The 13,264-nt window shown below is 32.7% G+C and overlaps 1 protein-coding gene and 1 long non-coding RNA gene across 7 annotated transcripts; both read left to right on the plus strand.

The window, feature by feature from the left end:
• The first annotated feature begins 1,531 nt into the window (after positions 1 to 1,531).
• On the plus strand, positions 1,532 to 4,838 carry LOC145097690 (uncharacterized). 6 transcript variants are annotated; one of them, XR_013704469.1, is made up of 5 exons: positions 1,532 to 1,825; positions 2,376 to 3,808; positions 3,969 to 4,086; positions 4,285 to 4,358; positions 4,446 to 4,838. It is a non-coding gene; the product is annotated as an uncharacterized LOC145097690 (long non-coding RNA). The 6 variants fall into 6 exon arrangements; XR_013704467.1 differs by lacking the exon at positions 1,532 to 1,825 and adding an exon at positions 2,215 to 2,251; XR_013704468.1 differs by lacking the exon at positions 1,532 to 1,825 and having other exon boundaries at positions 2,258 to 2,675; positions 2,771 to 3,808.
• Positions 4,839 to 8,993: 4,155 nt separating this feature from the next.
• Positions 8,994 to 10,689, plus strand: LOC145097691 (UDP-glycosyltransferase 83A1-like). Its single transcript, XM_079035326.1, has 2 exons — positions 8,994 to 9,575; positions 9,710 to 10,689. The coding sequence occupies exons 1-2, from the start codon at positions 9,089 to 9,091 to the stop codon at positions 10,591 to 10,593; spliced, it is 1,371 nt and encodes a 456-aa protein (XP_078891452.1). The 5' UTR covers positions 8,994 to 9,088; the 3' UTR covers positions 10,594 to 10,689.
• Positions 10,690 to 13,264: the final 2,575 nt, after the last annotated feature.

A 13,264-nucleotide genomic window follows, 5' to 3' on the forward strand; every position in this document is an offset into this window, starting at 1 on the left:
GGCTTAGTCAATTTAGAGACGATAAGCATTAAAATGACTTTTTTGATGGAATATTATTTACAAGGAGTGATATTAACTAAGTTTTAGTATATGTTACAAGGATTTCGTACATATAAAGAACGCCGAAATCCGAGTTATAACGAAGAAGTTATGACCTGTCGAAGTTTCGCGACAGATCCGACACGACATAGCGCGATGTAAATAGTGAATTTACAGTAGAGAGATATTTGGCCTTAGCGATCTAAACGAAATTCATAGAATACGTTAAACTGAGAGCGTGCATAAAAAGAACATCTAAATCTGACATCGTATGTGGACGTTATGATTTTTCTAAGTTTCGACTTAGCGGTATGCAGCCCGAAGTTCGGATTTGAGATCGAGGGATTTCTAGCCGAAACAATCTAAACAAGAATCAAAGATCTCGTCGATAGTAGTCCAACGATAGAAAGACAGACGAAAACGGACGTCAGATAAAGAAGTTATGATTTTCTAACGAAGTTTTTCTGTCCCGGCCTATTAAAATAATATAATAAAAATAAAATTCAAAATTAGCCGACGGAGTCTAAACGAAAGTTGTAGAGGATAATCTCACCTACGCTTGGATATAAAGAACGTCAAAAACGGAGATCGTATGCGAAAGCTATGATTTTTTTTTCTAAAGTTCGAGGCGCACATCACAAAGAGGGAACGCCTCGCGTTCAGTACATGGCTCCGGATTGGCCACGTCGATGCTGACTTAGCGGATAAGGGATAGGATCGGAACCCCTCTCCTGTGCGTTGCATTCGTGTGGAACGCGCTGCATTCTGCGTTCGTGGCTAACTTCAGCACTATAAATAGATCGCTTGAGCAGCCAAGATTTGTTGCTCATTTCCTCTCTCTCACTCCTTATTGCCTCGTTTTGTGTGCAATTTATACCCCTGAATCCCCGGTATCATCCCAACACCCGAAGCAAGTCCTGAAGCCCCGAGGATCTCAAGAAGTAAAGTTTATGAGCCGAAACTCTGACCGCATAAAGCTCGGTTTTGGAGAAATGTCCCGGTTTTATCAGAAAAGATTATTTTAAGAGACGAGGTGCTGTCCGATCATCGTCTTATCAAGTGAGTGTGTGTTTACTTTCTTCTAATGAGGTGCTGTCCGATCATCTTCTTATCAAGTGAGTGTGTGGTTACTTTAAGAGACGAGGTGCTATGGAATACGTGCTATGTGTTTATATATTGTTTGTTTATTTAAGGTGGACGTGAAAATGTTTCATATAGGTTCTAAATGAGTTAACATGTATTTGTATTTTAGATCTACAAATATGTTGGGTAGAACATGGGTAGATGGAATAATTGGTTTGTAATGAAAGATGGTATGAGTGAACCTTGGTGACTATGGAGTTAGCGCATGTTAAAGTGAACCTTAGTGACTATGGAGTTAGCGCCTGTTAAAGTGAACCTTGGTTATGTCATTTTTCCTATTTTTTATGGTCAGTTGTTGACATGTGTTTCTTTACGGTTATGTCAACCGTTTTTTCCTTTTGGGCTGTCCACCGCTCAAATAATCTACCTTCCATCACCGGCTCCATTCGATGCTTCTCGATTCTTTAGAGAACCACCCCACCTCGCATTTCCTTCTCACCGGTCTTTGCTTTTGTCACCGGCGGTTTCCTCTGACATCTACGTCGCCCGACCGTTGTTTTTATCCCTAACTTCACCGGTGGTCTCTCTATCCGAAAGCATTGAAGAACCCACAACAAGAAAACGGAGACACGAAACCTAGAGGCACCAATGAATTTATCACCCCACCTCTTTTTCCACAGTTCATCAATCTCTTCCATCTACTGTAACGCCTTGTTCCCGAGTTTTTTTTAAATTCATTAAAAGAAAGGGAAGGAAAATTTTGACTGAAAGAAAGGGAGGTGAAGCAAAATATTCATTATTCTGTGTTCCCGAGTTCGAAGGAAATGAAAGAAAATAGAAGAAAAATTTTAAGTTTTTGTGTTCCCGAGTTAGGAGGAAAAAGCATATAAAGCATAAAATTTTCCTTCCCCTCACTTTCTTCCCAAATCCGCCCAATTTGGGAGGAAAATTTGGAAGGAAAATATGACTCTAAAATCCTTCCCCTCCGTTCACTTTACTTCCATTAATGAAACTCGGAAACACGATTTTTTTTTTTACACCCCTCACTTTCCCTCCGTATCCTCCCATTTCACTCCTTTTAAGTAAAACCGGGGAACAAGGGGTAAGGTCTTCTAAATTCATTGAAGCGGTATGATTTTCTTTCTATTTGAGTTTGATTTAGCATCCTTCTTCACCATATGACGACCGTTGGATAATCAAACTTACTCGATTCTTCTTCTCTCATCTCTATTTCCTTTTCAACGTTATTGCAGCCTATCCTTTACATTCGACAGCTTCTCTCTTTTCTTCTTCATTTGGATTTCATCGGCCATCCATAGGGAAACATCTACTGCGACGTATTCGAAGCCGGCTGATCATCGACTCCATTCCCACCCATTCGTCATGAATCCGCTTCCATGATCGGTGCCTCAACGCTCTTCTACCACAGATTCCATCGTCGCACACAACAAATTGTAGAATCCGGTTCGATTCTATAAGCCCTACATCCAAAAATGGTCCCCGTTCCTCGAATTACCGTTTTCTCAAAATTAGGGCTTTCGTTTTTAGTAGTCGTTAGTTTCTTTAGCAACTCTTTCATCTTGATCCCAAAATCTACTCTCTCTCATCTCTGATATCATTAAAATGAGATACGTGTTTCTTATTTCAGTGATAAAAAGATTGAAGGAGATGAAGGTTTGTGTTTAAGAGGCTAATTGATTGCTGAAAGAGTAGATTCCAAGGCTACTAACGATGAATCTGAACAAATTGACAAAAAGATTTGCCTTTTTCATACTCATTGTATATTTGAATCTGTTTTCTTATAGTCAAATATGTTAGTGTGTATGTGTGTGTTTCAATAGTGAGTTTTTGATTGCTAATTCTTTTGTTAGATTCTCAAACATCACCATTTTGACTATGTTCTTTGTTTTTTAAAGCTAGCCGAGATCAATTATTCTTTTACTCTTATCTCTTGAATTTTTGTGTTCTTTGTGATTAAGCAAGTTTCACTTATGATTTGTATAATTGAAAGACTCCTGCAGGTGAATAAGGGATGGAAGGGGACCGTATGTAAAAAACTCATACCTAATTTACATCATTATTGTTTTTTCTCTGTTCTTATGTTCTGCTAAGAGTTCATATTACAGCTAATTTTATTATTTGATTTACATATTTATTTACTTATTTTTAAATGTTTGAATTGAAAGGATGAAGTTGAAAAATGGTTGGATAAAATAATCGTTGGTTTATGATAAAAAGATTTTTCCCTGTTTTTAAACTATCATATACCTTTTTTGTTTTAATATTCCTTTTTATCACAAACAGTAATGTCTAAGTATTTTTTTAAAATTGGTAAAATAGTGATGCATGTGTGTCTTTAATGAGAAAAACTTAGCAGACTTATTCTATAAATTATAGAATTGCACTTTGATGAGTTTTTTTTATTGTTATCATGGCTTTGTTGGAGTAAAAGAGTTGATCTTGACAGATATGAGAATTTTTTTTGGAGTGATGGTAATATATAGACTAGAAGCCTCCTTCTAAAAGATGTTGAAGGGTTAGAATGGGAAAAAATAGCTGTTATGGTTTATTAGAACCTTTTATTTTTATTGATGATTAATTATGCTACTGGATGTATTTTCAGTATGGATTGAAATTAGAATTGTTGAGTATGGCTTCCACCTCATGAATTTGGTTGTAAATGGAGGTAACATTTTAATGGATCTATTGAAACCCATTTTATTTGAACATTACTAGCCATTAAAATATATTTCACTTTTTATTTTCCAATGCATGCCATGGTTTCTGGATTTGATATGTAATTGTTCAATTTGCATCCCAACTTGACTATCAATTATTCTTATTAGGTTTACATCTGGATGCTGTTGGAACAATTGTATGTGTTTCTAGGACTCATATCCATGCATTGAATTGCAAAACCATGGTTCGGGTATGCTGAAATGACTTGCAAAACCAAGGTTTAAGGTAATATCGTTGTTTTATAAACCGGTAAAAAAGTGAAATATCGTTGCATAAATAAGCATTTAACCGTTAGTCAAATCAATTGTCTATGCACAGATAAGATAATTCTTTCCAATTTCGAACTTATAATATTACTTTTTTGACACTTAAAAATTCAAAAGTCAACGTTGACTTTTCCATTGACCTTTTTATTTCTCATAGGCTGGTCGAGGCACAATTACAAAAGCCATGATCCCGATCTCACCATCATTCTAAACGATTACATTGTTGACCAGGTAATTTTGTTATTAAAGTTGATTTCAGAATTCAAGGGTAAAATGGCCATTTTTGTCTCAACACCTTAGAAATCTGATATTGTACAGGAAGTTGAAAATGTACCCTATGTAATGGAAAATGGATGTGGGAAATTTTCAAAGTCACCAAAGGAGATTGCAGAAATTGTTGGTCAATGGTTTGGACCTAAAGCACATGAACACAAGACTATGATAGTGATTGATCTGAATTAAACCATCACAGATCAATGACAAACATCGAATATTAAAACACAGCATAAATTCAATCCTGGTACATATTTGTTTGTTTCTGAGAATTTTTTTTAAGAAGGCTCAAAAACGATAGAAGAACAAGGATAAGATGAGCAACATACCCACAGTGTGTAAATGAGGCTAATTTTCGGTGTCATTTTCGTGTTATACTTTGCTTTTTTCTTTGTTTTCAAATGATTCCTTATTTAATCATGATACTTAAATTCTGAATGTGTTTTTGTTTATCTGTGTAGCTTTAAGAATCCAACATATGTGTTTTAAAAAGAGAATAGATCTCAGTTTACTTCTACTTTATTTCATTTTTAGGCATCATACGTTTATAGTCAACCAACTATAGCATCCTACTTGCATGACGAACGACTGGTAAACGATGACACCATCTTTAACATAATGTCTTCCGTCAGTTTTGTTTGACATTAGCAGCGCGGGGTTTCCTATCTAGTTACAATAAAAACACCATTTTTTATTTGAAATAATCATTATGATCAAAATTCAAAATATGTCAAATAATTCTTTTTAAATTACCCATAAGGTCAGGTGTTATACATGTTGTATAATATGTAGAATGCTAATGTAACATGTTAGCCACGTTAAGATCCTAATATTGTCTAGGTTGACTCGACTGATTAAAGGCCCTAATTGATATATAAAAGTATCAACTAACTATAGTTTTAAAATAATTGTGTTATTTGATGTGTGATTTAATTACATTAAATTATAGGGCATTCTTTTTATTAAATTTTCTTGAATTTAAAACTTTTTAAAATTATATAATCGACTTTAACAAAATAGTATGTTAGTAATCTTTTTTTCAATGATTTTTAGATTCTAAAAACTAATAATTACTTTAATAACTAACAAACAAATTAAATAAATAACCCATATAGTATAATTGTTATAATATAGATATTTATACAATTAAATTAAACTAATTACATTATTTTTATTTGTATATTGTTTATCGTTATGTAGAGATTATATTATATAACTTTAATAAGTATTTTTATAAATATAAATAACTCAAATAAAATATTATAACCAATAACACATTTCATTTTAAAAATTCTAGTGTTATTATTTACAATAAATAAATAAATAAATAAATTTAAGATGTAGTAATTAATAGATAAGTTGAAATGTTTGGGGGTTTTTAAATGAATGTGATGCATGAATGAGAACTATCTGGAACCATATTACCTGGATAACCTAAATGGATATAAATACAAACATAAATATAAATCTTTTTTAATAAATGAAGGTTTTTTTTTGCCACATGTCATCTTCTCCTTCATTTGGACATATGTTATTTTCTAACATTTTTAAATTTTCTATTTTCCACTTGTCATTTTATTGTATTTTTCATTTTATTAAATTAAAATTCCACATTTAATATGTAAGGTAAATATACATGTAAGGTATTTATTAGAAAGGGTTTATATATGTAATATATCCAATACATTAAAGTCTCATTAAGTTTAATAATTCAAAAAATTTCTTATTTTTCTTATAAATTCAAACTTTTCAAATTGTTAAAATTTTATATTTAATTTTTTTTTTAAATAAACTCATGTAATACATGGGTCTCACACCTAGTATAAATATAAATATGGATATAGATATAGATATAAAGATATAGACATAGGTATAGTCAAGCTTGAGGGAGATGAGAGAAACAATTGAGAGAAGTACTTGAGTACCAAATGTGTATAAGTCTTAAATACTAAGGTACATGTGTAAAAGATATTGGCTCAGATTGTTTGATTACTCAAATGATAATTACATAGGAATATATATAGAATAGTTAAATCGTAATGGCTAAACCCTAAGGAACTTCTGCCTAAACCCTAGTCACGAACCTGAACATCACATTATGACTTAAGGATTTGTACCAGGTGTTTTGGACTATTTTGAAGATTCTTTAGGATTTGTGTCCTGAATTTAGGGAGGAATTAGGTGTAAGATAAATTGCGTATATACTATGTGATTTCGAGGACAAACTCTTTGGCTTTATAATGATATATAACAAGAGTCGAGATGTAAAGTCACCGTAGGATGCATGTGAGAATTAGTCTATGGTGTAGTGTTGGGTCTTTTGAAGACATGTAAATATGAGCATTTCGTTATCTAATAAGTACACACCTTTCATTGGTGCTCGATGTTGTAAGTAGGCAAGATTAAATATATAAAAGTAAAAGGTGTTTTCGGCTTATTGCCCTAATGTGACCATTGCTTCACTCATAAGAGAGGTTGGTATAATCAACGACCTATAAATTCATGTACGAACAAAGAATGTTGATTCATACCGTCAAGAGTATTATGTGAATTTAGAGAATCAAATAGTATATATTAAAATGAGCGATTAGACTAACTATAAAGTATTTCTTGACAAGAAATTATCCACTTTTGTAGAAATACAGAGAATTAGACCCATATTTTATTTGACAACCGTTTTTGTGGAAAACAAAGATTAGATAAAATACTTGTTCCTTGATATTATGATTTTGGGGGACGAAATTGTCCTAAGGGGAGGTAATTCTAGTTGGTAGTTGTAATCCGATTTAGGGTACATTTGGCGGAACAAACTTAAAAGGAAGCTTTTATATATATATATATATATATATATATATATATATATATATATATATATATATATATATATATATATATATATAAAGAGAGAGAGAGAGAGCTAGGTTCAAATGTGGATTGATATCTATTGTGCGGACGTGTGGACAGTGCTATTATGTGAGAATGACAAAAAAATATGTTGTTTGATAATGTAAATATGTTCAATTTTACATAACTATTGTTATTATCATGCATTGTCACCAATTAAATCTTCTATAAGGTTATTATAGATTATTATTATTATTATTATTCTCATTCTGTCAGAATGTTGTCAGGAAATTTATTGAGTCGTATTCTGTAAGAATGAAAATGAATGAAAAACGATGTGTGAAAACAAAAATGAATAAGAATTAGTGAGAATGCATGAAATGACAATAATTGAGTGAGGTTGAACGTATTCACATTACTAAACAACTTATTCTTTTAGTAATTCTCATAGAATAGCATCGTGCATGTGTCCACACAATAGTTGTTCATCTACTTATTCTTTTAGTAATTCTCACAGAATAGCATCGTGATTATATATATATATATATATATATATATATATATATATATATATATATATATATATATATATATATATATATATATAGATAATCGGAAGTGAACATTATATGTTTTGAACTAACTAGGTACTAGATGGGAAAAAAAAACTTGATTAAAGCTTACATATAATTAAACACGTCGATCCGATTAATTAAACTACTAGCATAATTAGTTATTTGGACTCTTTTTCTATTAGGTCGTATGTTTAACCCGTTAACTAGGTTAACCCTAGATAACTTTCCTTGTTATAGTCTTATTTGTCTTTCTTTGTATTACATAGTTTTCCATCTACAATGTAATCCTAGCCGATTCCATCAACAATGTAACCCTATTCGTTTTCTCTCTATATTATTATTAGTTCTCTTTATATTGTTATTAGTTCACACGTATCAGAGTCGTGTATGTTTTTCTTAATTGTTTTTGTATTTCTTTTGGTTTGATTTGTTCGAATTTGTCGCTTTGAGAGTATAGTTGTTGTTACTTTGTCACTTTTTGATTTGATTTGTTTATTTTTCGATGATTTCACGCCGCGATAGGTCCTATCGCGCCGCAAAAATACATTTTGATCGATATTTTGTGAGTCTTGCTGCAATCTTGGGTACGATTTTCTTATATTTTATTTTGTTTTATTTGTTTGATTTTGACTTTTTTTAGGGTTTCAATTATTGGTGGTATTCGTATTTCGCGCCATGTTTTTGGCGTTAACATAATAACTTATTTGGGATCTTTTTGTATTCGGCCTTATGTTTAGCCTATTAGTTAGGTTAATCGTAGATAACTTTTCTATTTATAGTCTTATTTGCCTTTCTTTGTATTTCAAAGTTTTCCATCTACAATGTAACTCTAGCCGTTTTCCATCAACAATGTAATCTTAGTTGTTTTCTCTCTATATATTATTATTAGTTCTCTTTATATTGTTATTAATTCACATAAACAACCCAACCTCTTGGTTTTGAGCTATGTAATACAAAATATGAAGCAAGCAACTCATGTACTATGTAGTACTAACCTCACAAAAAGCATCATTAATACAAGAGATAGAGACAAGAAAATAAGACAAATGTGTAAATTATAATTCAACCATGGTAGGCCTACTATATGAATATAACACTAAGGACAAGGAGCTTAGATAAATATGACACGAGAAAAACACCAAGATGACACAAACAAAGTAGGCCGGCTATAAAAATATAAAAGGAGTTGGGCACTACAAACTTGAGGTTCAAGAACTTACCTATAAAAACAACGGTAGATAGTAATGTGTACAGATAAAAAAAATAGAGATGAGAAAGCCACATGCTATACTTGTACCTTATCCAGCACAAGGTCATGTAATCCCCATGATGGAGCTTATGCAACGATTAGTAAAACATGGTGTCAAAGTTACATTTGTTAACACGAATTTCACTCACAAATTGGTTACAGATGCGTTCTCTGAAGATGAGAAGTTGAATGATTTAGCAAGTCTTGTGTCACTACCAGATGGATTGGAAACAGGAGAGGATAGAAACGATTTTGGTAAGCTACCAGATGCAATCTTTCGAGTCATGCCTGAAAAGCTTGAAGAGATGATCAAAGAACTTAATGCAAAAGGAGATGATTTTGAGAAAGTTACATGTATTGTTGCTGATATTTGTATGGGTTGGGTGTTTGAAGTTGCTGAAAAGATGAAAATAAGAAAAGCAGCCTTCTGGCCTGCAGCAGCTATAAGCTTGGCCTCACTATTTTGCATCCCTAAGTTGCTTGAAGATGGAATCATAGATAACAAGGGTTAGCTTCATTTAGCCTAATATGTTTCCATATCGATACATAACACTACATGCTTTTTATGCTTAAAAGCCATGATATATATTATATGTATACATAAATTCAAGAAATGATATGAAGTGAAATTTCAATTGCAGGGACTCCCATGAAGAAGCAAATGGTTCAACTATCACCAACCATGCCTGCTATAAGCTCTTTAGAGTTTACATGGCTGGGAATTGGCGACTTAAAGACACAAGAAATACTTTTTAATTTGATGGTAAAAGCCAGTGAGTTTGTGACACTGGCAGACTTCACAATCTGCAATTCAACTTATGAATTGGAGAAAGGAACATTTACTTCATATCCTGAGATCTTGCCAGTAGGTCCACTACTGGCAAGCCATAGAGTGGCCAATCAGATTGGCCACTTTTGGAAAGAGGACTCAACGTGCCTGGCATGGCTTGACCAACAGCCAGCACGTTCAGTCATCTATGTTGCATTTGGAAGCTTCACGCTTTTTGACCGTACCCAATTTGATGAGCTGGCACATGGACTTGAAATGACCAATATGCCCTTCCTGTGGGTTGTGCGGTCTGACATGGTTAAAGATATGAAAAATGACGGATACGATGATGGAATAAAGAGTCGTGGGAGAATAGTGGGGTGGGCCCCACAGCAGAAGGTTTTGAGTCATCCTTCTGTTGGTTGCTTTGTGAGCCATTGTGGTTGGAACTCTGTGTTGGAAGGTGTTAGTAGTGGTTTACCATTTATGTGTTGGCCTTACTTTTCTGATCAGTTTGCGAATCGGATGTACATTTCTGATGTTTGGAAGACTGGATTGGTGTTTGATAAAGATGAAAGTGGTATTGTTTCAAGAGAAGAAATCAAGAATAAGATCGAGCTGTTACTAGGAAATGATGAATTCAAGGTTAGGGCGATTGATCTTAAAGAAAAGGTTGCAGTTGCTGTAAGCAAAGGTGGCCACTCTGATAAGAACTTCAGCAACTTCATTGACTGGATACAGGAAAAAGGTACTTAATCTGTGGGAGGTTTAGAGAATGGTCATTTTACATGGGTTTAGTGCCAGTTAGAAATATATATAGTTATTTATAGTAAAGGGTTTTGGAGTATTAAAGGTTGTTTATCTTTGTTCTCTATTATGGCTTGTATGTATGAGTCTTTTTGGACGTTATGAAATAGTGAAACGGAAAGAAAAAATGAAAAAAAATATATTTCTTTTTGGACGTTATACAAATTAGCACAAGGACCAAAAGTTAAATTTACTAAAATATCTATATCAGCTTCGATGCTTCCAAAGAAATTTTGTCATCTTGAATGCTCGCACAATCATAAAGACAATTAGAAGGGTCCAAAGAAATGGGTAACAAAGACTCAAAGAGCAGTAACCGAAGCTTACAGGCCTTGCATTAGCTACAAACTAAATTAATATATAGAACTTAACAAATGATAATAGCACACAAAGCCTATAAGCACCAAGAGAAGATACGCCTACATATTATATGATTGTGTATAGAAGTGAGAAGCGAACACTTCCAAAATTCCTTTTCAAATTTGTTCCTAAAAATAAGGTTGTTTCAAATTAACTTGTAAAAAGGGGTTCTAGCCCCACTTCATCCATACACGTGTATGGAGTTGTAATTACATAAAGGGTTCTTTAGTTTTATATCATTACCATTCTTAATTATATATTTTTCTTTTTATATTTTCTATTTCTATTTTCTACCTTCATCAACTTTATACATAACATTTTTTATTATAAATATGTTATTGAATTTTATACAAAGACCTTAATAATTTTTATCACTTACAAATTTTCTTGCAACTCCAGTTAGCATCAGTATTAAATATTATTAAAATTATGTATATTAAAATATTATATGGATATTATTAGAAGTAGACATAAAATAAATGAATGTACAAATTTTATATAGGAATTGTCCAATCAATAATAATGTCTGTAAAAGCAATTTCAAAATGATTGAAGAATCCAAAAATGTCATTGTACATCTCATACTCTACCGTGAATGAAATGTCCTGTCACTTCTTTATAATCAAATGCATTTCATTTTTTTATCCTATAAATTCCGGTTACCGAATTGAGTTTTTCTCATCAATCCTTCAAATTCTTCTCTCCTTGCATCATCAATTTCCATACTTCTCTCATCTTTGTATTATTAGTTTTTGTTTCCTATATCAAACATAAGTATGTATTTATTTCTATATAAATTGCATATATAAATGATGTCAAGATTAAATTTAAGATATTAATTTGTGTCATTTGTCTTATGATTTGCAGTTAAATTCTCTAATATTTTGTTATGGTGCCAAACTGTCCCTTTGTGATCATTTTATATTGGGATGGTGATCAATCAACGTTGTCTACATCAGATTAACTTCTTAGGCACAATACAATATGAACAATTTAAAGATTTGATTTATATACATGTTGGAGTCGAAAAATCTGCTTATAGTTGAATTTGTCACTATGTTACAAATATTATAGGAGATCAAATATGGCACCGCTCTTAAATGATTCATCCTTAGACATGATGTATTATTTAGTTGAGAATGATGAAAATTATTGTGGCCAAATTTATGCCGACGTAGAACAAATAATACCACCTACAAACAATGGTTATGTAGATCTCTTCCGTAATTTTGAAGTACCATTTCCTTTGCCTAATGATGATATATGTGAGACAAACATTGACTTTGGAGTTGATGAGCCCAACTCAGAATTTAGTAGCATGTCACTTAGAAATATTGAGGACAATTCTAATGATACAAGTGACACTCTAGTTGTGAACTTTATGAATGATGTTGGAAATATAGGGGATTGTAACATCCCAATGATGAGGTACTTTTAAATTGACATTATATATGTGCCACATGTCAGCGCACCTGAGGAGCCACATCGATCATGTGTGTGGCACGAATAACCCTTGCATGACACGTATCCCGAGTTTTCTTCCTATAACTAGCCATTGAGCCTCCATTTGTTCCCCACATCTTCCAAATCGATTTTCTCGAGTTTTACTCAATTTTAGCCTATTTTCTTGCGTTTCTGGCCTGCAGGGAAGCCCTGCGACACCCCTGAATACTTAGCGTGTTGTAACCTTCGAATAGGAGTTCCCGATTTAGTATTCTGCCCGCTTAGAATCTGGGGTTTTTTTTTTTTTTTTTTTTAATAAGAACACCTGTAAGTTAAGCTACACTCTAGTCTTTTCAATGTAACTTATATTTATAGTCATAGTCGTTATTATAAGCCTATAAATAAAATTTATAAGTAATTTCATGTCGTTATATTGATTGATATATTTATGGGAGAGGTGTCTATAATGGTCATGTTAGCTGGGTTGTTGGATTTCAGAAATGCTACATGTCGAAATGGTCTTGCCTCCCAACTGTCATGCCTGGCTAATCCTTACTTGACAGATCTTAATGTAGACATTAGGATTAATGGGGAATCTAGACTATTATTATTATAGTCACCACAATTACCAAACTAGACTAAGGCTTAGTACTTAATGTGTCTAGGAATTTTCAAAGTACTAAGTGAAGCATTGCCGAAATTGTTAGTTACCCATTTTCATCAAGTGAGTGTATAGTTAATTTCATCTTACACATACATATGAAGAGCGTGTTTGGGATTGCTTTTAAAATAACTTTTGGGCTTTTAACTTTTTCAA

The sequence above is a fragment of the Lactuca serriola genome, chromosome 4, assembly GCF_051521515.1.
Source record: "Lactuca serriola cultivar US96UC23 chromosome 4, Lser_US96UC23_V15, whole genome shotgun sequence".
NCBI lineage: Eukaryota > Viridiplantae > Streptophyta > Magnoliopsida > Asterales > Asteraceae > Lactuca > Lactuca serriola.